General features: G+C 43.9%; 1 protein-coding gene across 1 annotated transcript in view; it reads left to right on the top strand.

Annotated features, from left to right (window-relative positions):
- Window positions 1-26146, top strand: part of SNCA (synuclein alpha) — a 55707-nt gene that overhangs the window by 10409 nt on the left and 19152 nt on the right. Inside the window, exon 4 of the mRNA XM_087723772.1 lies at window positions 1149-1294. Coding sequence (XP_087579898.1) covers window positions 1149-1294 — 146 coding nt within the window. The remainder of the gene's footprint in view (window positions 1-1148; window positions 1295-26146) is intronic.

The following is a 26146-nucleotide window of genomic DNA, read 5'->3' as shown; positions in this document are numbered from 1 at the left end:
CTAACCTCAGCACTCGCTTTTTCCCGTTTACTTTTTTTTCCTTTTCATGATTGACAGTGGTGAGGCTGTGCCTCCTCTGCCTCCCCTGCCTGCACGTCACTGAGTCAGATTGACTTCTAAAGAGATTAGAATTCATCAAATGATAATGTGATATGAAAGGGTGGGGTATTTTAGTCCTCCTGGGGCAGAGGTGGGTTCCTACCAGTTCGCAACTATTCAGTAGAACCGGTTCATCAAATCTACCGAACCGGTTAGAAGAGGTTCCACCAGTGGACCCGGAAAGCAGGCCACACCTACAGAAGAGGTTCCAAATTTTTTTGAAACCCACCACTGACAAAGATCTTGTAACTTGACAGCTTTAAGACTTGCATGCTTCAATGCCAGAGTTTCTGAATAGCTACTTGGACCGACCTAAGTACTAATTCATAATTTCATATCTGGTCACATGGGCAGCAAGCCACTCCCACAAAGGAGGCCACACCCACCGAGTAGGTTCCAACAATTTTTGAAACCCACCACTGTCCTGGTGGTATTTAGGGTGGGCAAGAGAAAGGGAAATCCCCAAGAATTATCTTCCCTGACTTCCATTCTCGAAATATCTCAAAGCATTTCAGTTTTTTTTCCCTTCAATTTTGTTTTAAAAGACATTGGCTTTTGTAGGTGCTCATCCTCTTTTGAATTATCAACTAATGGCTTTGGGAACAAACCAGATAAGGGTTTAAATGGATCCTGCACACTTTTATAATCTGTAAAAAAAAATACAGCCACTACAACATTGAAAGAGCACAGCATTAGTTTTACAATGCTCAGATGGGCTAACCATTCTTTGCATATTTAAGCAAGTATTATCCTGCCAGCTGGAATGCTATTTTGGAATTTTGACTGTAGTTTAAATAAATATATTTGTTAAAAATATTTTTTTTTCAAATTAAAATTTTAAAATCCATGCGTAATTTGTACACCAGAGGCAAAGTATGGACTTAACAGAGACGTGCATTTGTTGATTTTCCCCTCTTTCTTTTTGCATGCCTAATAAAACTGCATCCTATGCCATCTGTGAATAGTCAGAGGCATCAGTGTTGACCTTGGAAAAAGACACTTGAGAAATATTCTCCTTCTCTTACCTTTGACATTTCCTCCCCCTACAGTGGCTGAGAAAACCAAAGAGCAAGTGTCAAATGTAGGGGGAGCTGTTGTCACCGGAGTGACAGCCGTAGCCCAGAAGACGGTGGAAGGCGCTGGAAATATTGCTGCAGCCACCGGCTTTGGCAAGAAGGATCAGTTGGCCAAACAGGTCAGTAGAGCTATAGATATTTGCCAAAAAAAAAAAAAAAAAGGATTTCAAATGGAGTGATTTTGGTTTCGGAAAGGCTTACCTAGATGCACTTGCTCTGGTTTTTTTTCTGCACTAACTCGTATAATGTAGGTAAACCCACTGAATGGTTGGAAATCACTGTTTATATTGGCTACTTGCTTAACTTTCAACCATTACATGAGTGGTGGGATTCAGCCAGTTCGCACCTATTTGGGAGAACCGGTTGGTAACTTTCTAAGTAGTTCAGAGAACCGATTGTTGGAAGAAATCTCATTTTGTTTTTTTCCACTTTACAGACTAATCCTGTAAGGTAGGCAGGAAGGAAACAATCTGGTGTTGTTTCTAGTCTAACCTTTATTGCCCTGATTACAGAAACTGCTTCTCTGGTTGGTTGGTTGGTTGGTTGGTTGGTTGGTTGGTTGGTTGGTTGGTTGGTTGGTTTATATTTGTCAACAAGTACAAGGAAACGAGTATGAAAACATGAAAAAATGCCACGAATAAATGAATAAGCAAAACATAGCCATAAACAAATAAAAAGAGTGCATATAAATGGGACAGTAGGCACACTGGTGCGCTTATGCACACCCTCAATGGTTGACCCTTATTACATTATAACAGCTATGGTAAAGCACCCATGGACGTGAGTGACATTGAGTTGGCCATGTCCACCCAGTCACATGATCATCAAGCCATGAATACCCAGCTAGTCATTAGAGTAGAGAACCGGTTGTTGAATTATTCGAATCCCACCACTTCATTACATCCTACATGACTCCGTTACTCATCGCTCACCGGAGGGATCAGCACAATGCAAAATCTCAGGATGACACAGTAGATGCATCAAACCTTTCTCGTTCAAGGAGGGCTCGAGTGTTGTTGTTTTTTCTTCCAACTCTGGGCAAGGCCACTTATAATCTCCAAGATCCCTTTGTGCCTCTTCTGCCTAAAATACCGTGGTATGATTTTCTGCCATTTTGAGTCAGGAAGTAAGCAAACCTGTAGCACCAAACCATCAGATACAAAGGTGTGTGTGTGTGTGTGTTTGTGTGTGTGTGTATCTTCCCTCAAAATCATGAGAATGGGAGAGAACCAGAAAATGTCATCCCTGCCTATGTGCTTGGTCTGTTCCTGCCCTCGCTGCCCCACCTCTACAGCCTTCAGTTCTGCTCGAAATGTCAAAGCCAACACCTGAACTGCCAAAAGATTGTGTAGTTCCACATTTAAATATAATAAGGGGATTGTTCCAAGATCACGTCTGTCAGTTTCAAGACTAAACGTGGATTGGAACCTATATCTGTTTGGCCTAGTCTAGCGATTCTCTACTTTTTCTTCACCATGGAGCCCCTTTAAATACCGGTTGTGGCCATGGACTCCTAAGACTTAACTCAAGATTTAAATCATAACATTTCTTCAAGCTTTCACAGACCCCATGACAATTTCATGAGCAGGGGGGGGCTTCAAAAATTGCAGCAACAGGTTCGCGGCCCTGTTGCTGGGTGGGCCTAGCCATGGTGGGCGTGGCCTAATTGGCCGCCTGCACAATGGCGGGAAGAGGAGTTTTTCACCCTCCCCAGGCTCCAGAGACTTTCCTTGAGCCTCCAGGAGGGTGAAAACCGCTTCCCGGGGCTCCAGAGGCCCTCTGGGGACAAGAAACAGGCCTGTTTTCGGACTTCCAGAACCTCCGGTAGGCCCATTTCCCCCCGCCTCCCCGAACCTCCGCATGGGCCCTGCACTTACCTGGCATGATGAACGGGCCGCGTGGAGACTCCTGGGATGGGCAGGGTGGGGTGGGCATGGCCAGCCAGGAATGGCATTCGCCAAACTTGGCAGAATCCTAGCTAGAGGATCACCCAAACCCGTGCGAACCCCCAGCAGCCCACTCCTGTTCACTCCCCCCCCCCAGGGGTTCACACACCACAGGTTGAGACCACTGCCTAATATCTTCGGTTTATGAGGTATGGAAACACAGATGCCGTTTATGAAGTCTGGATATTTGATGGGTTAATCTTACCTTGTTTTCTTTGATTGACAGCAATTATCCCAGGTGTAGGCCAGGGAGCAGCCTTTCCCATCATATTTATCCAATCCATGTTAACAGGGTGTTCCAGGGACTGAAACTGGCATGTTTTGCATTCCAAGCATCTTTTCTCATTATATGGTTTACAAAGAAAGTGAAAAGCAGGGCTGACCATTAAAAAATCGTGCTCGCTGCTTTGACCTGAGGTAGATATTTTTAAGAAGACTTTTATAGTAAATCATTTGTCTTAAGAGGATTTTCTTTTGCACTTCCCTTTTGTGTTTGTTTTTTTAAAAAAAAATATTGATTAAAGACTACATAGAAAAGGTGCTTTGGTGTATAAGCCACTTAGAAGCATTTACAACTAACATGTAGCAAATCACTGGGGATTCTGATGAAAAGCTGTTAGGCAGTAACCACAATGTTTTATTGCTTGGAGATATCTTTCTGTATCCATCAGAAAGGGGATTTTTTAATTCATTCTTCCTCCAAAGCTTTTTGAAATCATATTGGCCGTTTAGCAAAGATAGTGAAAATACAATACTCTCAAGCTTGGGAATTGCTTGTTTGTGTGACTTAGTTCTCACTATTGATGGAAATCGATATTGGGATTTTACCACTTCACACCACAGATCTTTAATTGAATCGACTCTTTGGTTCCATCTCCATGCTCTTCAATTTTTATTTTAAATTTACAGACTCAAAATCTGGAGTAGGTTTTCCTTTCACATCTCTTTTGGCCTAAAATTCTCTCATTCTATTCAGTTTGAAGTACCCGCTTCCTAAAATAGGTTTCATAATTTATCACATTTGAACTCAATCTAAAATGGTAAAGGGGGGGGGGGGGTTCCTTCCTTCTTTTTTTGAAGAGCCATTGTTTAATTCTTATTTAAAATACAACCAGCTTACAACCATTAATCTACCGTTAAGTACTTGTTCAGCCCACATCCACATGCATTTATGATATGTTTCAATAAATTAAAATAAATGCATCTGACAGCTTTTGAATGTGCCTATCATAATAGTTTAATACAGGCATTCAGTAGATGCTAGTAAGCACTTGTTTCATTGTCTGGATCTTTGAAGTCTTTTTTTTTTTAATGGCTCTCCTTTAATATATAGAAAGCATCAGCCTTAGAAAACTCAATGAAAGGAACTTGAATACGTACAAGAGCTGAATATGTCTCCAGGAATATAGAGGGATTCATGCCTTTAATAAATTGAAAAGACATCTGCTGGAAAGGTGACTCGAAAATGAAAAATAGTTTTCAATTCCCAATAGCTTAAACTTGGAAGGCATTCACATCTTTAAACTTGCTGGGCATCAGTCAGTGGTGGGTTTCAAAAATTGTTCGAACCTACTGTGTGGGTGTGGTCTCCTTTGTGGGAGTGGCTTGCCGCCCATGTGACCGGATATGAAGATGCCGACGACACTTGTCAGAACCACCTTAAATTACCTCACACACAGCACTGGCACACATAAGAATATGATGTAAACTTGTTTTTAAAAGGCATCTTTGGTTTGCGTTAAAATAACTTCAACACACGCAATGTTCTGATTGCACCACAAACGCAGTAGTCATCCTTACCTTTCACAAAGGCACTGAGTTTTATAAATATGAGCATGATAGTGTAGAATAATCATATCCAAGGACCAGTGGTGGGTTTCAAAAAAATTTGGAACCTCTTCTGTAGGTGTGGCCTGCTTTCCGGGTCCACTGGTGGAACCTCTTCTAACCGGTTCGGTAGATTTGACGAACCGGTTCCACCGAATAGGTGCGAACAGGTAGGAACCCACCTCTGGCATCAGTCCAATAACATTGGGAAAGTGTTGTTAGCCTTTTGCAATTTATGTGCTAGGGTGGCAAATCTAGGGATTATCCACGACAGGTTATAAATGTGAGGTTGGAGACAGATGTGCTAGATCAAGGGTCCCCAACCTGTTGGCTGCAGCCCACTAATGGGCTGTGTCCTATTGGCCACCGGGCCATGTGAGTAGCTGGCTGGTGTGCGCACACATAGCCCCACTCACACAAGAGTCGCCATGAGTGTCACAGGTGCCCGTGCCCCCAATTGCATGGGAACTCGCAGTCCATTTGTTTGAGCATCACCACAGGTGCTTGTGGCCCCACTTGTGCAAGCAATCAGGCCGTGTGAGTAGCTGGCCAGTGCGTACAATCTAGGGGTGGGTTCCAGCATTTAGTATTGCCAGTTTACAATAAAAATTGTTCTGCGCATGCGCAGAAGCAAAAAACAAGGTGACGGTGCCGATGGCGCTGCCCAGAGGCATTCTGAGGACCAGAGGTTTGGGGGTGGCCCAGAGGTTTGGGGGGGTGGCAGGCCAGGGTTGCTGCCGGTTCCAGCGACCCAGGCTGCCAAACTACTACCAGTTCGGCTGAACCAGTCCAAACCGGTAGGAACCCGCCACTGGTACAACCCCAATAGCACGAACATTGGCACGATTGTTACAGATGCTTGCGGCCCCACTTATGTGAGCATTCAGCGTGCACAAATGAGCCTCCCCTCCCACAAAACCACCCCCTCTTTTCCCCATCCCCCCACTCCAACCCAGAATGTTTGGGGAATTCGGAGTTAGATTGTGAATTGTAAAAGCTGAAGTGTTTTTTTTTTAAATCCAGACCCTGGGATAAAGGAGAAGTAGTCTCCTAACTTCTGAAGACTCCACATATTTCAGAGATAGGGAAGATGTTTTGAGTTGTGGTATAACATATTAGAAGCTTCAACTTTGTCTGAATGAGTTCATGATCTTAGCTATGGCTGATGATGAGGTAGACCTATTTCTCTCAACCTTAATGATTTCAAGATGCCTGGACTTCAATTCCCAGAATACCTCAGCCAACATCTTAAAGTTGCTAAGGTTGAGGTAGTCAAACTTTGAGGTAGTCCAATGATGGCGAACCTTTTTTGTAAAGGCATGCCAAAATATTGTATGTGTGTGTGTGTGTACGATAGTGCATGCCGCATGCCCCACACCCACAATGAAATGCACCCCGCCCACCTGCACATGTGTGCACAACCCCCTCCTGCGCATGTGTGCATGACACCCCTCTGCGGGGTGGGAGTTTTCGCCCTCCCCAGGCTTCAGGAAAGCCTCTGGAGCATGAGGAGGGTGAAAAACGGGCCAATGGGCCAATCTAAAGTTTGTTTTTGAACTTCTGGTTGGCCCATTTTTTGCTCTCCCCAGGTTCCGGAGACTTTCCTGAAGCTTGGGGAAGGCGAAAACGGCCTCCCCTGGCCCTCCAGGAGGCCGAAAATCAGCTGGCCGATGCGCACTTGCATGCTGGTGCCTTCAAGTCGCGTGCCAGCAGATATGGTTCCATGTGCCACCTGTGGGAGTAGTCTAGTGCAGTGTTTCTCAACCTTGGCAACTTGAAGATGTCCGGACATCTTCAAGTTGCTAAGGTTGAGAAACACTGGTCTAGTGAAGATTCTGATCCTTCTGTTTTTGTTCTTCCGACAAAAGCACACAGTCCTGTAAACAAGGGTTATTGAAAAACAGATATGCATGCAGTGTCTATCTTTGTTAACCAATAGGCAATAAAAGTCACCACCCATCCCCAGGGCAGAACTACAGAGAATAAAGGGTTATGCTTTGGTTTATAGGAGTAAGTGAATTTGAGCCACTTTTATGAGAGAAATGAAAGTGTAATCCAATGTGACAAAAAGAAATTGAGAATATTACATCGCCTTCACCTCAGATTCTAGGACTGACCCAGAGGTGGGATTCACATAATTTAACAACCAGTTCTTTGCCCTAATGACTATCTGGGTAGGTGGTGCTCAGTGGTCATGTGACTGGGTGGGCTTGGCCAACTCAAGGTCACTCAGGTCGATGGGCGCTTCGCCTTAGCTGTTACAATGTCATAAGGGTTAACCGGAGAGGCAGTTTCTGTAAGTGGGTCAATAAAGGTTAGGCTAGAAACAACACCAGAATGTTTCCTTCCTGCCTTCCTTACAGGATTAGCCCTGTGAAGTGGAAAAAAACAAAATGAGATTTCTTCCAACAATCGGTTCTCTGAACTGCTTAGAAAGTTACCAACCGGTTCTCCCAAATAGATGGGAGCTGGCTGAATCCCACCACTGAACTGACCCAAACAGATGTTGTCTAAGAGATGCAGCTTTGGGTGAAGACATCAAAAAGTCAAGATAGTAGAAGTCATGACTATGCAATCAAAACCCTACCCCCTTTTTATACAGATAAGGGTCACGGTTGCCAACTCAACTTTTTCAATATTTCTGTCTGCCTAAAGTGAATTAGTGGGAGCCAATACTCTCACTAATTCACCCGTGTTAAGTGTATAGTGTTTAAAGCTGGTAAAATTATTTAAGGATAGACAGCAGCAAATTTTACCAATGTCCCCAGAGGTGGTATTCTATCAGTTCGGACCGGATCGCCCGAACTGGTAGCGGAAATCACAGGTAGCTCCGCCTATTCGCACCTGACTTTATGGCATCCCATTTAGGCCCTTTTTTCACCAAGAGTGCATGTGCGGAAGGATCTGTGCATGCGTGGAGGTGGTGCACACTCGCATTTGTGAACTGGTAGGGAAGATAAGTGTATACCACCCCTGGTTGTCCCTCTCTGATTGAATATTAGGAGATATGGAATATTCAGATAAGACAGTAGGTAACTATTACTTATGTTTTATTTATGTAGAACATTTATATACCCACCAATCTTTCAACCAAGCCTGGGTGGCTAGAGTTATGATAGATACTTCAAAAGGAAAGAAGTGAGTAAGTCAGACGTTCTACAGAGAGAACTCAGACTTTGCCTGTAGGCATGCAAATTTGTCAGTCTAATTAAAGATAAAACGGGAGAATTTGCCAGGTGTCAAGAATGAAGCATTGTAAGATCTGAAAGGTCAAGTGAGTCTTGTTAAATACCTGGGAAACACAAACAGCTTGGCACATTTTAAAAATGGTGGTTTTTGCATTCTCTTATGGGTTCTCTTCTGACATTCCTGCCAATCCCTGCCACTTGCCCCTTTTTTCCTTCCCAGAAAGAGAACTGTTTTCTTTAAGGAGAGGGCTTTTAAGTGAGAATAGCAATAGCAATAGCAGTTAGACTTATGTACCGCTTCATAGGGCTTTCAGCCCTCTCTAAGCGGTTTACAGAGTCAGCATATCGCCCCACAGTCTGGGTCCTCATTTTACCCACCTCGGAAGGATGGAAGGCTGAGTCAACCTTGAGCCGGTGAGATTTGAACTGCCGGACTGCAGATAGCAGTCAGCTGAAGTGGCCTGCAGTACTGCACTCTAACCACTGCGCCACCTCAGCTCTTCGGGAAAGAACCAATTCAGTAGCAATTCAATATAAATGCCTGCATCTGTTATAGCATCAAGAAAATGAGTTGTCTTACAACACTATGTTTTCCGAAGGGCAATATAAACAACCAGTGGTGGGATTCAACTGGTGTAACAACTGGTTTGCATGCACACAGTGGGTTTGAAAACTTACTTTCTACTGCAACCCTGGTGAGTAAAACAGCTGAGGGCGTGGCAATCTGCTCTGCTGCACCTATCAGCTGGGCTTCAAATGAAGGAAATATAGGTCAATATAGCACAGGGATGGGCGGGCGGGCCCACCTTATCATCGGAGTGAACCGGTTCACTCTCAGCTGATCGTCAGAGCCGAACCAGTGGTGAGTTTCAAATTTTTTTAGAACCTCTTCTGTAGGTGTGGCCTGCTTTGTGGGAGTGGCTTGCCAGCCATGTGACTGGGTAGGTGTGGCCAACTTGTAAAATGTGGTGAAACTCACTTAACAATGTTCTTGCTTAACAACCAAAATGTTGGCTCAGGAACTCTGGCATTGAAATGTGCAAGTCTTAAAGCTATCAAGTTACAAGACCCTTGCACCCTAACCCTTTAGAAAAAACCCAGGGGTGTTCAAACTTGACAGCTTTAAGACTTGTGGACTTCAACTCCCAGAATTCCTCCTCTCGCTCTTCATCTTGATGATGTGCGGACGGACGGGAGGAGGGAGCTGGAACCGGTTCTAAACAGCACTGTAGATTTGTGGAACCTCTTCTATAGAAGAGGTTAGAACTGGCAGGAACCCACCCATGACCCGAACCGATCTGAACCAGCTGGATCCCACCCCTGTAAAGAATAGATGTCTCCACATTTGCAAGGTATTACTAGGCAAGTGCCTTAATGCCTACATCTCCCAAAACTTGATCTTTAATTCCCAGCAGTCTCAAGTAATAAGATCAGAGGGAAGGGTTTGGCACTCAAAACATCTAGAGATCATTAGTTTGTCTAACCTGGTCATATTTTATAGTCTATCTCAGGGGTGCCAAACTTGCAGCCCGGGGGCCAGATGCATCACACACTGGCCATTCCCACCTCCAGTTTAGCTATGTCATGTGACGACAATGTGTCACCGCAGGTTTGATATCCCTGGTCTATCGACTCAAAAGTAAACCCTACTGATTTCAGTTGAACTTTCCCAGGTAAGTAAATGTAGAGAGTCATATGCCCTTCAGGAAGGCAACATTCAGCAATTCAGACAGAAAATTAGCATATATTTTTAGGGCAAGTTGTGTGAAGAGCATTCACAAGATTTAATGCATATTTAGCGCTTTTCCTCCCACCTCCTACACAATGGGTTTTTCAGGTTGCTAGTGTTCTCCGAGAAGATTGTTGTGCAGTTTATTTTTTGGGACATGTGATTTGCTCTGGGCTGAAGCAAAAATGATTGATGAAATTTTCCAGGGTTGCTATATATCCAGAGGTGGTATTCAGCTGGTTCAGACCGGTTCGCCTGAACCGGTAGCAGCAAACTTCCCTCCCCTTGCCCCCACCCCCCAGCTCCCAAATGTCCTATGTAGCCTCGTTTTTGATGCCGCACACATGCATGCATGCCACGCACACAAGCAAAGCACATGCGTGGAAGACCACACGCATACATGGAAGGCATGTGCGCAATGAAAGTGTATGCACAGGGACATTCACATTTGCAAACTGGTGGTAAACTTATGTGCAGCTTGATAAAATCGTGGCTTCAATAAGCAGCCATATTTCTGTATCCTGTCTCCAGTTCTTAAAAAGCTCTGTGCTATTTTATAATCTTTAGTGGATACAACAAAATTATTGTCCATTTAGTTTATTTCCCCTGATCAAAATCTGATGTTTTCTCTTTTGATAATATGTTGGTTGTTGTTATGGAAATAGCCTTTGTAGACTGAATCACATTTATAATTCTGAACATTTATTTCAGAATAATCACACATAAGATTACAACCTGCAGTCTATTTGTGTCTTAATTTATATTTTAAAATGAAGTATTTGAAATCCAGCCTTAAGATGTTGTACAAAAACAGTCCCATTGTCTTCAATGGAACTTTTCAGAAATGCATGTTATTTTAGTCCTATTTTTGATTACAAATTCATGTGCGTGACTTAGAGTTTCCAAAGTATAAATCAAATAAAAATAACAAATATCAATTAGAGAAAAAGAGGAATATGTGTGTTTGTGGGAAATGAAGCATTAATATCCTCAAAGGATAGGGTTCTTTAGAATGAGCTTTAGGAATAGAAGATTAATGATGAATGTGCTTAAGTGCTGGAAATAATTTTAAAACAATTTTGTTTGGTTCAGCTAGAGTAGCAATTTAGAACAAAACTTGGGCTTTGTATCCCTTCAATTAAACAGGGACATCTATTAGGATTAGCAAGTGCATCGCACCTGCCTTCTACAATAATACTTCCCTAGAGATCCATGTTGTTCCCATCCTGATGATATTTTGGAAGGATTTAAATCTTGTTCCCCTACCCATGGGATGGGGTACCTGTGGGGCAGAGGTGGTATTCTATTGGTTCGGACCAGTTCACCTGAACCAGTAGCAGAAATCGCTATTGGCCCCGCCCATCCGCCCCAGTTCTACGGAATCCCATTTAGGTCCTTTTTTCACCAAAAGTGCATGCACAGACGGCTGTGCGCATGCACGGAGGTGCGCAATCACATTTCCGAACCAGTAGGGAAAGTAAATTAATACCACCTCTGCTGTGGAGGCCTGTAAGTCAACAATCCACAACCTTTCCAGCTTTGCGGAACGGCAGCGGTGAGTGGGGGGGGGGAGAGGGAATGGGTCCGTACAAACAACAGACAAGCGAGTTCATCCACACAGCTCCATTTGTACAAGCAGTGGGTCTGCGGGCCTGCCGCTTCCACAAACGGAGCTTCACACAGAAGCTACATACTTGAGTGCACTCGCGCAGCCCAGCTCTGAATGCATTGTGGCCCGGTACCAGATCATAGCCCAAGGTTTGGGGACCCCTGCTATAAGTAATATTATTTGGCGGGAGAGTGTTTGTTCATATCCATGGGGTTTCCTAGGTATTATTTCCTTTTTCTTATTTTTGATGTCAGCTGCCCTGAGTCATTTGAATTTTAGTGGTCTCTGAGCCTCATAAATAAGTAAATAAATAAAATCCACTCGGTATCGTCCTCATCTACCTGCGAGACCACCTACTGCCACCGGTAGACTCCCATCGTCCAGTGCGATCCCAAAGAATTGGCCTCCTCAGGGTGCCATCGGCCAGACAGTGTCGGCTAGTGACCCCCAGGGGGAGAGTCTTCTCTGTGGGAGCACCTTCCCTCTGGAATGAGCTGCCCCCGGAGCTTCGTATAATCCCCAACCTCCGGTCCTTCCGACGCGCCCTAAAAAGTTGACTTTTCCAGCAAGCCAGCCTGGCTTGAAGAAAACAAAATAAATTATTGATCACTGTTAATTTTAATTCGAATTCTTTTTTAAAAAAAAAATGTCATTCTCAATTTTAATTGGGTTTGGGATATTCTATTTTTTTTTTAACTTTTGTATTACGTGTTTCTTTTAATGTTGTACGCCACCCTGAGTCCTTGGGAGAAGAACGGCATATAAATCTAATAAACCTAAACCTAAACCTCATCTACCACTATCTGGGAACTGATCATGACCTATTTGTTTTAAATAGCTGCACATTTTTAGGCAAGAGTGGGGAATGGCAAAAACACCCATTCAATGATATAATTAGAGCTGGCTCATGAATTCTGGGAGTTGAAGTCCACAGGTCATAAATTTGCCATAATTGCCCATCCCTGTGTTCCTGTTCGGTTAATTTTTTATTGTCCTCCTTATTTCCCCTCCATAGTTGATAAGAGCTGTAAGGCATGTCATCATTTCATGATTCTTGGGTATGATTTTGTAGATTTCCTATCAAGGTTGCTTTCATTAGTGTTTCTGTTGAATTCTTGGTGCGTTGTTGAGTACTTGGAATGGTTCCATTTCAGAACTGTTGTTCTTTGTTTGCTGAAACTGATGAAGTAGGCTCAAGGGAATGGCATTACTGGTAGAAATCAAAGCCAGGAAGCCGATCCATTAATTTTCACAGGGCAGTAGACTTCCTGGTATCATTTTGAAAGACCTTTCCTCTCAGCTTCAAATGCCATTTGGATGTGTGTGTCTTCCTATTGTGCTTTTGAAATCTATTAACTATCCAGAGCAGTGGTGGGTTTCAAAAATTGTTTGAACCTACTCTGTGGGTGGGGCCTCCTTTGTGGGAGTGGCTTGCCGCCCATGTGACTGGATGGGAGTGGCTTGCCACCCATGTGACCAGATATGAAGATGCCGACGACACTTGTCAGAACAACCTTAAATTACCTCACACACAGCACCGGCATGCATAAGAATATGATGTAAACTTGTTTTTTAAAAGGAATCTTTGGTTTGCGTTAAAACAACTTCAACACACGCAATGTTCTGATTGCACCACAAACACAGTAGTCATCCTTACCTTTTACAGAGGCACTGAGTTTTATAAATATGAGCATGATAGTGTAGAATAATCATATCCAAGGACCAGTGGTGGGTTTCAAAAAAATTTGGAACCTCTTCTGTAGGTGTGGCCTGCTTTCCGGGTCCACTAGTGGAACCTCTTCTAACCAGTTCGGTAGATTTGACGAACCGGTTCTACCAAATAGGTGCGAACTGGTAGGAACCCACCTCTGATCCAGAGATTCTGTGTGTTTCAGTACTATTCATACTCTTTTTCTACCTTTAACTTTCAGTGATATTCATTAGGCTTGTGTTGTGGTCCGTCGGCGGCCTGCGGATTTGTCAGCAGAGTCTGACAGTGAGGAGGTTGGGGAGGAACATGAGCCAGTCCTGGAGTCTGGGGAATGCTCAAACGAGGGCTCTGCGTCAAAGGCAGAGAGGGGGCCAAGGCCATCTGGTAGTTATTTGCTGCCTCTGGAGCCTGACATCAGCGAGGCAGAAGAACAACGGGAGCCTGTTCCCAGTGTGCACATGCACCGAGCTGCCAGAAGGCAAGAACAGTTAAGAAAACAGGGTCAACTCAGGAGTAAGGCTTGGAGATGATTGGCCCCTCCCATGAGACATAAAAGAGGAGCAAACAGGACGTGAGCTTTTGCAGGAAGCAATTAGTTCAACTGGTCGGTTCAAGCTCTTGTTTGACTCTGTGCTAAGTTTGGCCTTGCTCTGAATTTGGCAATTGGGTCTCTGGCAGCATTCCAAGGGAGATTACGGGGGTGTTTATCAACATTCCTCTGAAAGACTGTGGCAACTTGAGCAGACATCTGTTGGAATCTTCACAGACTGTTTGTGAAGCATTGCGGACTGTGAATGACCATAATTCACAGCCGTATAAATAAAAGAGGTTTTTTGGGACTAAGATTGTGATTTATGCTTTCTCAGGAAAGCCAATGCCTTCTTAGACCACCACAGTAATAGCAATAGCAATAGCAGTTAGACTTATATACCGCTTCATAGGGCTTTCAGCCCTCTCTAAGCGGTTTACAGAGTCAGCATATCGCCCCCACAGTCTGGGTCCTCATTTCACCCACCTCGGAAGGATGGAAGGCTGAGTCAACCTTGAGCCGGTGAGATTTGAACCGCTGAACTGCAGATAACAGTCAGCTGAAGTGGCCTGCAGTGCTGCACTCTAACCACTGCGCCACCTCGTAGGTAGGTGCTGGGAACTAACAGACAAAATCAAAGACTCTAAGCCAGAATAGGTGAAAACTTTAAGCCCAGGTATATGAGCATGAAATATATGTGGAAAAAAATCCAATGTGCCAGAAATTTTCCATAACCTTTTGCAGATTGCTACCTGGAATTTGGAACCTTTTCAGATGTTGCAACCAACATTTGGCATTGCCAAATGTTAAAAAGTTGCTTTCCTAATATAGTCCTCGACTTATGACAATGGAGCCCAACATTTCTACTGTTAAGCGAGATGGTTGTTAGGTGAATTTTACCTCAGTTTATGACTTAGGACTCCATAGTACTGTCTTTCCAACCTGGTGCTTTCCAATTGTGCTGGAGTAAGATTCCAACTTCCTGAATCTCCAACAATAATACCCATTGGCTAGCTTGATTGAACAGGGACACAGTGACTCAGTGGCTAAGATGCTGAGCTCGTTGATCAGAAGCTCGGCAGTTCAGCGGTTCGAATCCCTAGCGCCGCATAACAGGGTGAGCTTCCGTTACTTGTCCCAGCTTCTGCCAACCTAGCTGTTCGAAAGCACATAAAAATGCAAGTAGAAAAATAGGGACCACCTTTGGTGGGAAGGTAACAGCGCTTCGTGCATCTTTGGCATTGAGCCGGCCACATGACCATGGAGATGTCTTCGGACAACACTGGCTCTTCGGCTTAGAAACAGAGATGAGCACTGCCTCCTAGAGCCGGAAACGACTAGCACGCATGTGTGGGGGAACCTTTACCTTTACCTTGCTCGAGGAGGCTGGGAGTTGAAACTCCAGAAGGTACTATGCTAGCGATGTCTGTTACTTGTGAATTAAGGCTTTGTGTTCTACAAGGCAGAGATTAAATCTGTAACATTTCCATCTTATGGAAGCAGGCACTGGGTGATCCTTCATGTAAAGCAGAGTCATATGAGGTAGCCTCCTAACTTCCAAAGCTGTCATGTCTCCTAAAATGGCGCTAATGATGAAAAGAGTAATGCTTTCCAGTGGGGCTATTGAAAGATTGCTTGGTAAATTACTCGGTATGGAACAGCACTGCAAAAAAGAAATTACATGCTATATCCTACACAGTTGAATGCCATAAATAACCATATGAGAACTCTCTCATATAGTCACTTGGTTAGAAAAAGCCACTCAAGGCCATCTGAGTTGATTGTGAATGTCCCTTTTGTTCATACAACACGCCCTGGTTTGTTGGAGAACACCAACAACTTCTAAATGCAGCATTGTCCCGATCTCGAAATCTTATTGTCGTTTCAATGGAAAGATTGATTTTAAAAAATGTAAGAAGCTTTTCACTTTGGAGAATTCAATTATTTCGTAACTTTGTCTTCACAAAGGAGGATTTCAGAAAGGACACTTGGTCAAGGGAGCAATTTTTCAGTTTTGTTCCCCTCATCCATGAAGAGAATGGTTATTCTATGTTGGATTCAAAAATTTCTATACGTGAATAGAAGCCACTTCTTCTGGTAGAAAGAGAAGATGTTGATTTCTTCCCCTGCCCAACTACAAAACTATACAACTATACGTCTTTAACTTACAACAGTTCTTTTAGTATCGTTCAAATTTACAACTAAAAAAAGTGACTTCTGACTTTTTCACACATGACCATTGCAGTTCATATTTATGACCGTTGCCATGTCTGGGGGTCATGTGATCAGTTTTTACGACCTTCCGACTTAATAATAATGATTCACTTAACAACAGTGGCAAACAAATTTGTAAAGGGGACAAAACTCACTCCACAAATATTTCACTTAGCAACAATAAAATTCAACTGTGGTCGTAAATTGAGAACTATTTTCCCTTCCAGGGTGGTCACTTGGACAACAATCTAACCAGGCAAGCAAATCTGTCTGTCGATCACAAAATTCATTTTAAGATGTATTACCATTTCGTTCACCACAGTAAGTCTTCCCAAAGTTGGCTACGTCATAGCGTCAATCATGTTGATTTTTTATGCAAACATGTCTCCTTCATTTGCTTTAGTCAGATGCTGACACTCTAATACAGAGGTGTCAAACTCAAGGCCCGCAGGCCGGATCTGGCACATGGGGTACTTAGATCTGGCCTGCAGGCCACCCCGGAAACAACAAAGGACCAGTCCATGGTGCCTCTGCCAGCAAAAACGGGTTGCCAATCTCCATTTTTACCTGGGACAGCCTCCTGCAACCCTCCGCCAGTTCAAACAGAGCATTTTCACTGAGAGAGGGTTGCAGGAGGCCATCCCAGCCAAAAACAGATTGGCAGCCCATATTTGCTGGCAGAGGACTCAGGCCACCACAGGTGCCCCTGACACTAGTGATGGGAAGCTGGCCATGCCCACCCTGGCCATGCCCACCCTGACCACGCCCCCTCCCAAGGTCAAACACAACCCTGATGCGTCCCTCAATGAAATCGACATCCTTGCTCTAATACAAGTCACTCAAATTTAGACAGAGGCACAGAGGTAGGTTGCTCCCGGTTCGATCCGGTTCAGGCAAATCGGTAGTAGCGGTGGCAAGATGCTCCGCCCACCCGCCCAGACTCTTCTGTGTAAGCACATGCACACATGCGCATGAGCACAAGCAAACTGGTAGTAAACCGGTTAGGAACCCACCACTGCAGAGGCATAACATGATGCAGAAACAATTTAAAACTATAATTAATTTTCACCAACTTCCAACGTTTCCTTGGCAATCTTTACACGACTCCTTATTCCAATAAAACCCAGTATAGAACTGCAGCCCTGTTTGCACTGGCTCTCACTTCTAGAAAATACAGCCAATTCCAAACAATTGTATCTTGCCAGTGCACATGTTGTCCTCAGTTCCCATGTGGAATCCATCTATAAAAAAAATGCATGCAAATTATAAGCCATTTTTAAACATTTGTTCACATCTAAGAATATTCAAAGTTTCGGAATTCAAGATGAGGGAATTTAGAATACAACTATCCGCTACTATTTTTAAAAAACAGTTTAAAAAAAAACAGCCAAGAAAGAGATGTGTGCTTTTCTTGCATAAAAGAAAAAGTATGTATAATGTAATTTTCTGGAATGTATTTTTGCCTCTGAAAATGCCAACCTCAGTGAAACTTCAGGAAATTTGTCTAGACCAAGGGTGTCAAACTCAAGACCTGGGGGCTGGATTCAGCCCATGGGGTGCTTAGTTCTGGCCTGCGAGGCCACCCTGAAAACAGCAAAGGACCGGCCTGCAGTGCTTCTGCCAGTGAAAATGGAGCTCGGGAGGGCTGTATGCGGCTCTCCCGAGCTCCGTTTTCACTGGCAGAGGGTTGCAGGAGGCCGTCACAGCTGAAACGGAGGTCGGGAGCCCATTTTCGCTGGCAGAACGGTTGGCCCACCACAGGCACCCCCAAAACCAGTGATGGCAAGCTGGCCATGCCCATCCTGGCCATGCCCACCCAGGGCCCCAAGATCAAACACAACCCTGATGCAGCCCTCAGTGTATCGAGTTTGACACCCCGGTCTAGACCATGGTAACTAAACTCTGATGGCTAACAGCTACCCCGCATGAAAGCCTACACCTGTATATTTTTCTGATCTGATTAGCTTTTCGGGGGATTTTACTACGATAATTTGATTGAAAACTACAGTACCTTTCGTGGTATAGGACCCCCCCCCCCAAAAGAGGGTAGAAATACGGCCATTTTTGCCTCTCAAGACCCCGCCCTATGCATCCCATTTTCACCAAAAACAGCCCCCTTTTTCACAAAAATGGGGTGTGCAAGGGGGGTTGTGAGGCCTGCAGGGTGCTCTAGGGGCTGGGGGGGGGAATGGGATGCGAACAGGGTTTGGGAGGCCTGCAGAGTGCCTTGTTTTCTTCACACCGCTTCAAAATCTTGATGTGTCTTATACTCCAGTGCTTCTTATAGTCCTAAAAATATGGTATTTCTTATGCTTTGAAATGTACTTGTTTGAACCAAGCAAAATTAATCCTCAATACTTTAGTTTCGGTCTGCCTTATTCAATCTGTTAGTTAAACTGAGATAGGGTCCCGTGTTCTCCTCTGGAGAGAGGAGACCATCTGAAGAAACTTAAAAGCAAGTCATAAAAAGAAGAGAAAATGTGTGTTCATCAAAACTTACTATCTGGAAACTGCAGAGAATAATAACCGGAAGCTGCATGCTGAGAGCAGAATGATGTGTTGTTGGTGCAAAATGTTAAGACCCATTTCAAGCCTCTCTTTCACTCACTAAAGCTCACAGGGTAATTTTGGGCCAGTCACATGTTCTCAGTCACACATAAATCAGAGAATGTGGTTGTGGGGAAAACGTTGGAAGAAGAAGCTTTGAACCACTGAACAACAACAACACTAAATCTAACAGTCAGATCCAATATACACTTAATTAGGGCAATTCCGATTTAATGGCAATTAATATGGCTAGGGCCACGCTATAAATTTCATTGCAGAGATGGTCACGAAATCTTGATAGATCAAATTCCTCAAGTCAGCTATGTAAAGAAATATCTTTTCTTCCCTGCCCGGAAATTTATCTCAGGTCAATTTGTTTGAGTAGCAATGTTTAGGACTACTGTTTTGATTCACCTTTCTACAATATGATGCCCAGATCAGTGGTGAAATTCAAATTTTTTTACTACTGATTCTGTGGGCATGGCTTGGTGGGCATGGCAGAGAAGGATACTGCAAAATCTCCATTTCCACCCCATTCCCGGGGGAAGGATACTGCAAAATGTCCATTCCCAGCCCACTCCTGGGGGAAGGATACTGCAAAATGTCCATTCCCACCCCACTCTGGGGCCAGCCAGAGGGGGTATTTTCCAGTTCTCTGAACTACTCAAAATTTCCGCTACAGAACTGGTCAGAACCTGCTGAATTTAACCCCTGGCCCAGATGTGTTGGAATTACAGCTCTCAGAATTCACAGCCTCTATAATTAATTCTGGAACTTTTGCTCAAAATATATCTGAAGGGATTAAAGTGTTCAAAAGGCTGTTCTGATACTTTATTTTTGCATCATCTGAAGGTGCTAATATCTAGGGCATAACTGCAGTTTTATAAGCAAATGTTTGGGGAAGGAGTGAATGAACCCTTTAAAAGTTATTTAAAATCTAGCTGTGAAGTACTGTATTTTTAGGAGTATAAAATGCACCTTTTCTCCTCAAAAAGAGGCTGAAAATCTGGGTGCATCTTATAGACTGAATACAGCATTTTTTGCCTCCCCAAACCCCGCCCCTTCACCAAAATGGCCGTGCATAGCTTTTAGAAGGCTTTCAGAGTGCTCCTGGGGGCTGGGGAGGGCAGTTTTTTGCTCAATTTTTCCCTCTCCCCCAGCCCCCAGGAGCACTCTAAAAGCCTCCTAAAGGCTCTTCATTCATTTTTTTTTTTACAAAAGAACCGAATGAACTTTTTTTTTTTTTAACCAAAAAACAGGCCTGGGTTTTTTGGCCCACCCCACCCCCCAGGAGCACTCTAAAAGCCTCCTAAAGGCTCTTCATTCATTTTTTTTTTTACAAAAGAACCGAATGAACTTTTTTTTTTTTAACCAAAAAACAGGCCTGGGTTTTTTGGCCCACCCCACCCCCCTGGAGCACTCTACAAGCCTCCTAAAGGTTGTTCATTCATTTTTTTGTGAAAAACAGGCTGGTTTTGGGAGGTTTGCAGAGTGCAAAAAGTTTTTTTAAATTTGCCTCTTCAAAACCTTGGTGCGTCTTATACTCCAGTGCGTCTTATACTCTGAAAAATACGGTATATTCTCAATTAGACTAGTCTAACTTGCCATGGTGCTGAATAAGTGGTACCAGCATCTAGTCTACAAAGAGATTGGCCATCCTAATGTCCCCACAGTCACAAAGTGGTCATTTGCAATCTTCTATGCCAGCTTCTGACAAAATCCGTTCAGAAGCTGGCAAGGGGGATTCCAAATGGGAACCACATGAAATCCTTGCTTAATGGCCCACAGTTATTCATTTAATGACAGCAATCAGGACTGCCAGAATTGCGACTTCTAAGCAGCATGGTTATAATACATCATGCTTTACATTGTGTCACTTAGCAATGGCGATTTAGGTCCCAACTACACTCATAAATCAAGTTCTCCTTCTGCTTCCTCTTCTGCTTCTTCTGCTTCTGGTATTGAGGGAGATGGGACTTCGTGTAGATATACTAATCTTTGAATGGACATGGAGAGGTGTTAGTTCTGAGCAAGTCCTGCCTGGATCAAATATCAAAATATACCCTAAGTCCCTTTTTCCTGCTTTGAAAACTACCTGAATAACTATAGTCCAACTATTCTCCAAAACTGAGGGCAGGACAAGAAGCAATGGATGGAAACTACTGTATTTTTCAGAGTATAGGATGCACCTTTCCCCCCCTTAAAAGAGCGTGGAAATGTTGGTGCATCTTATAACCGGTTCACCGACAAAATCGCGCTCGACTGAACCGTGTCGCTGAAGTCATCAACAGGGCGACAACAGCGCGGAGACAGAAGCACACTGTAAACCCTAAACCTAAAATTAACCCCTAAACCTAAACCTAACCCCCCTAAACCTAATCCTAAACCTAACCCTAAACCTAACCCTTAACCTAACCCTAAACCTAACCCTAAACCTAACCCTTAACCTAACCCTAAACCTAATCCTAACCCTTAAACTAACTCTAACCCTAACCCTAACCCTTAACCTAACCCTAAAGCTAACCCTAAAGCTAACCCTTACCTTAAGTTGAATCGGCTTGCTTTCAAAGCGCTATTTAAAGCGCCCTTCTTTCTCCGCGCTGGCTGTTGTCACCCTATTGATGACATCAGCGACGCGGTTTAGTCGGGCGCGGTTTAGTCGAGCGTGGTTTAGTCAAGCGCGGTTTTGACGGGTCACGCTTATAACCAAATACAGCCATTTTTGGCTTCCCGAAGCTCCGTCCTTGCATCCCACTTTTGCGAAAACAGGTGAAAAATGGACCATTTTTTGCAAAAAACTGAGGTATTTATGTCTTCTCCCAGCCTGCAGAAGTAGTCTGCAGGCTTCAGCAGAGCTGGGGAAAGGCAAAAATTCCTCAGTTTTTGTGTAAAACAGTCCATTTTCCACCTGTTTGTTTGTTTTTTGCATTTTTGCCTTCCCCCAGCCCCGCGAGGTTTTGTCCCGGGAGGACAAAAACTTTTTTTTTTTACTTACCGCTTCAAAATCTTGGTGTGTCTTATACACCGGTGCGTCTTATAGTCTGAAAAATACGGTAATCAAGAAGAGAGACAACCTAAAACCAAGGAGAAATTTCCTGACAGGGAGAAGAATTAATCAGGGGAATGGCTTGCTTCCAGAACTTGTGGCTGCTCCCTCACTGGAGGCTTTCAAGAAGAGACTGAGCAGCCATTATGATTATTATTTGAAATAGTATTGGGTCTCCTGATTGAGCAGGAGGTTGGATTAGAAGACCTCCAAGGTTCTTTCCAGCTCTGTTATTCTTGATTTCTCGCTCTGTAAAATTATTTCCCCAGCTGTAGAAAAGAGAAACCCAACAATTAAAAGCAGCCGCGCTACAGCATCACATCAGCTGTATTCAGGCACTTCCTTTCATTGCAAGCTATAAATTGGATTAGTAATGATGTGGGGTTTTTTTTAGAACTTTGCTCTCTTTCTTCTTGATTCTAGCAGAACAAGAAGCATAAAACCACAGCCCTGCACCCATTCCTATAAAATCCTCTTTTAGCATTGACAACACAATGTTTTGGTAGTCTTACCTACAGAGATCCTTTCCATAACGCAGAGCAGTGATGCCTGTTAAAGCAATGCTAATTGTGAAAATCATATTTGTCTCGTAACCTTCATGTTCTTTCAATGAATTGTGCATTTTGCATCTTTGCTCCATGAGAAAATGCAATTGCCCTTCAGGGTCACTCATTTATTAGGCTAAATTGTAGGCCTTATTATTTGCATTAGCTTGTCACTTTATCACAACTGGACAATTATTTATAGTCCAGCAGTTCTCTGCCTAAGTCATGGAAACAGTTCATATCCATCATCCTTAGTCAATATTGCTGCAGTACAACACTAAGCATTTTATCAAGACTGAAATATTATTAGGTAGTGCCAAATATATCTTCCTTTGTAACAACAGCGTGAGATGAAGGGGTGAAGATATGTGGGAAATAGTTTATTTCAACTATACAGACTTAGATCATCATCGTCGTCATCATTTAACAACCCCACAATCCCTTGTGAGGTGGAGTCTGTGCAACTGAATGGAGCTAGCAGAGCATTTAATGGCCGGATGCTCTTCCTGTTGCCAATACAGACTCTTAGATGAAGCCATTTATTTATCTCTTCGATCGCAAACTTATGAAAAGTTCACACATCATAGAAGGAAGTGAGAAGAGAATAACACAGGTTCTGGTTAATATATTTCATGACCTCCTGATAGTTTAGCATTTAGCACAATGGATCATCCAGCCCTAGTAGTTGATACGATATACATAAAATGCTGGCTGGGGGATTCTGGGAGTTGAAGTCCACAGATCTTAAAGCTGCTAAGATGGACAAACCCTATTCTAACCTGATGTGCTAATTTGGGGGATAGAACTAGAGGGGTAATATTTTAAAAATGAACAGTCAAGTCTTATGACCACAACTGCTCATATATGGCTAAGGTTGAGAATCACTGGCTTACATGACAACTGAACCAGTCAGCCTTTCCCTCTTACCTGTGTTATTTATATTTTTTTATGCCATGATTTAATTATTTTAATTTAATTTAATTAAAAGTACCGCAAGGCTCTGTTTTGGGCCCAGTACTCTTCAACATCTTCATCAATGATTTGGATGAGGGAATAAATGGGGAACTCATCAAATTTGCAGATGACACCAAGCTGACAGGAATAGCCAACACTCCAAGACAAGAATCCGAATTTTGATTACGTGACTATGGGGATGTTGCAACAGTCCAGAGGTGGGTTCCTACCAGTTCGCACCAGTTTGGTAGAACCGGTTTGTCAAATCTACCGAACCAGTTAGAAGAGGTTCCACCAGTAGACCCGGAAAGCAGGCCACACCTACAGAAGAGGTTCTAAAAAATTTTGAAACCCACCACTGATGCACACACACACACACACACACACACACACACAGAGACTTACACAGAGAGAGAAAGACAAAGAAAGGAAGAAAGAAAAAAAGAAAAAAAGAAAGAAAAAGTGAGACAGAGATGAAAGAAAAAAGGGACAGAGAGACAAAAGGAAGGAGAGAGAGAGAGAGAGAGATAGAGAGAGAGAGCACATGGCCAGCAAGCCACTCCCACCAGGTCACATAGCCGACAAGCCACTCCCACAAAGGAGGCCACACCCACAGAGTAGGTTCGAAAAAATTTTGAAACCCACCACTGCAACAGTCGTAAGTGAAAAATGTCTCTTTTTCCCCCCAGTGCCATTGTAATTGTGAATGGTCACCAAACAAATGATTGTAAGTCAAGGATTATCTTAATGAAGGCAATGTACAGGTACTTGAGAGGTCCTTGAAGCAAAAAGAGGGGGATTTAGTGTTTCATTTGGCATATCCAGAACAAGGATTCTTTTTTTAAAAAATTCATCCATAGCTTTGTTGAAGCCAAACAACATGGAGAATAGAGGAAGACAGTGATGGCTAACCTTTTTGGCACCAAGTACCCAAAGTGCACATGCGCGAAACCCCAAAATGCAACACGAGCGCCCCCTACACATGCACACGCTTCCCCTGCGCATGCACCTCACCCCGCGCCCCTCTTTTTGGCTTCTAGGTTGGTTCAGGAGGCCTTCGGGGTCAAAATGAGTTGCGTGGGGGCCTCACGTGGCCTCCCTACGCCCCGTATTAGCTTGCAGGTTGGTGCAGGAGGCCTTTCAGGCGCAAAATGGGGTGGGGGGCACGCACGAGCACAACCCCCCCCAAATGTGGTGCGAGCGCCCCCTGCACATGTGCCCCCTTCTCTGCACATGCACGCCAGAGACCAGAAAGCCAGCTGGCTGGCGGGAGGCGTGCGTGCATGCGCGGTGTAGCTGGGCTGGTGCGACAGCTGGCGTGCCTGCAGAGAGGACTCTGTGTGCCATCTGTGCCATGCGTGCCATAGATTCGCCAACACAGGGCTAGAAAATCAGTGAAAGATCTTTGCTCTCAGTTTTTTTCCCTCCCAGGAAGAGATAAAGATCAAGAGAGGATTGGGTCAGCCAATAGTTTAGGTGGCAGATTCTCCTTTGGGCTACTACAGAGAGGCACCCTAATTCTATTTTAAAGGAGGGTATTTGGGATTTGCAACAGAGCTCTAACTAATATTAACTAGTTTCATAGTAAAACAATGCAAAACTGAGCACTGAACAACAAAAGGCTCAGAACTTTTTTCTTTAAATAGCTTGATTGCAGCAGAAACCAAAATATTCCCATTGCAGCTGGCAAAATGTAATAATTGCATTTACAGCCTTTTGAACCCAATCTGTGACCTCATAATTTTGATGCGTCCAGAGAATAGAGGAATGGATGAGACTAGCTAAGTATTTGGACATCTGTACCTGCTTGATTCGAAAACCATTAATTTCTCCCTCATACTGCCTATGTCTCTTAGCAATTTCATTTTGGAGTTATTTAATTTTCAGTCCCTTGGCCTGACATTATTTTCCTGATACCTGGGTGGAATGACAAAGTCTACCTTAGTTCAAAGAAAGAATTGTCATACCGTTTGTGTAAAGAAGCACGAAGTTAAAACGTCATTTAGCACAGGAGGTAAAATTGACATTTAGAGAGAGCCTGTATGAGTCCATTAGCACACAGAAGTCTATTGGAGTTAAGGCTACAATCTTGTTTATCAATAGCAGTAGACTTATATACCGCTTCATAGGCCTTTCAGGCCTCTCTAAGCGGTTTACAGAGAGTCAGCATATTGCCCCCAACAATCTGGGTCCTCATTTTACCCACCTCGGAAGGATGGAAGGCTGAGTCAACCCTGAGCCGGTGAGATTTGAACCGCTGACCTGCTGATCTAGCAGTAGCCTGCAGTGCTGCATTTAACCACTGCGCCACCTTGGCTCTTTTATCCTACTTTTGCATTGGTATGTGGAGGTGCCACTGGAGTCAGAGTCCCATTTAAAGGCACCCTTTAAATCAGGGCTGTCAAATTCTGGGCCCACAGCCCGGATGCGTCACACACTGGCCACGCCCATGTCCAATTTTGTGAAGGGGAGAAAAGTCCTGCTATGTGACGTGACAATGTGCGTTTGACACCTCTGTTTTAAATGTATAAAAGGCATCCTTCTGAATTTGAAATAACCTTTTCCCAGGCAGTGACTATTTCCTGCTTCTCTAAAGCCATACAGTTCTGGTTCTTTCAATTGATTCTAGAGTATGTGATCTGTTGAATGATGGGAGGTGGCCCGCCAGCAGCCAGCAGAGCTGGCTGCAGATTCGGACAGTGAGGAGGAACATGAACCAGGCCTGGACTCTGGGGAAGACTCTGACAAAGGCTCTGCATCGGAGGCAGAGATGGGGCCAGGGCCGTCTGACAGTTACCAACTGTCTTCGGAGTCAGACATCAGTGAGGCAGACGAACAGCTAGAGCCTGTTCCCATTGTGCTCATATGCAGAGTTGCCATACAAAGGGAACAGTTACGGAACAAGGGTCGACCTGAGAGTAAGGCCACAGATGGACGGTGAATGGCCCCTCCCATAGGAAATAAAAGAGGAACGAAAGGGGAGTGGAGTTTGCAGGAGACAATTAGTTCATTCCTGCATTCTTGCCAAGTATTGCGGCATCTGAAAGATATCGGCCTGGCCACTCCAAGCCTGATAAAGGTCGGTAATTGTGAACTATCTTGAAAGACTGTGGGCTGGGACTTTGC

The sequence above is a fragment of the Thamnophis sirtalis genome, unplaced genomic scaffold (assembly GCF_051295495.1).
Source record: "Thamnophis sirtalis isolate CommonGarterSnake01/CBP01778 unplaced genomic scaffold, rThaSir2_p1.2 scaffold_10, whole genome shotgun sequence".
NCBI classification, from domain to species: domain Eukaryota; kingdom Metazoa; phylum Chordata; class Lepidosauria; order Squamata; family Natricidae; genus Thamnophis; species Thamnophis sirtalis.
The sequence above is the reverse complement of the archived record's forward strand: the minus strand, read 5'-3'. Positions and strand labels throughout refer to the sequence as shown.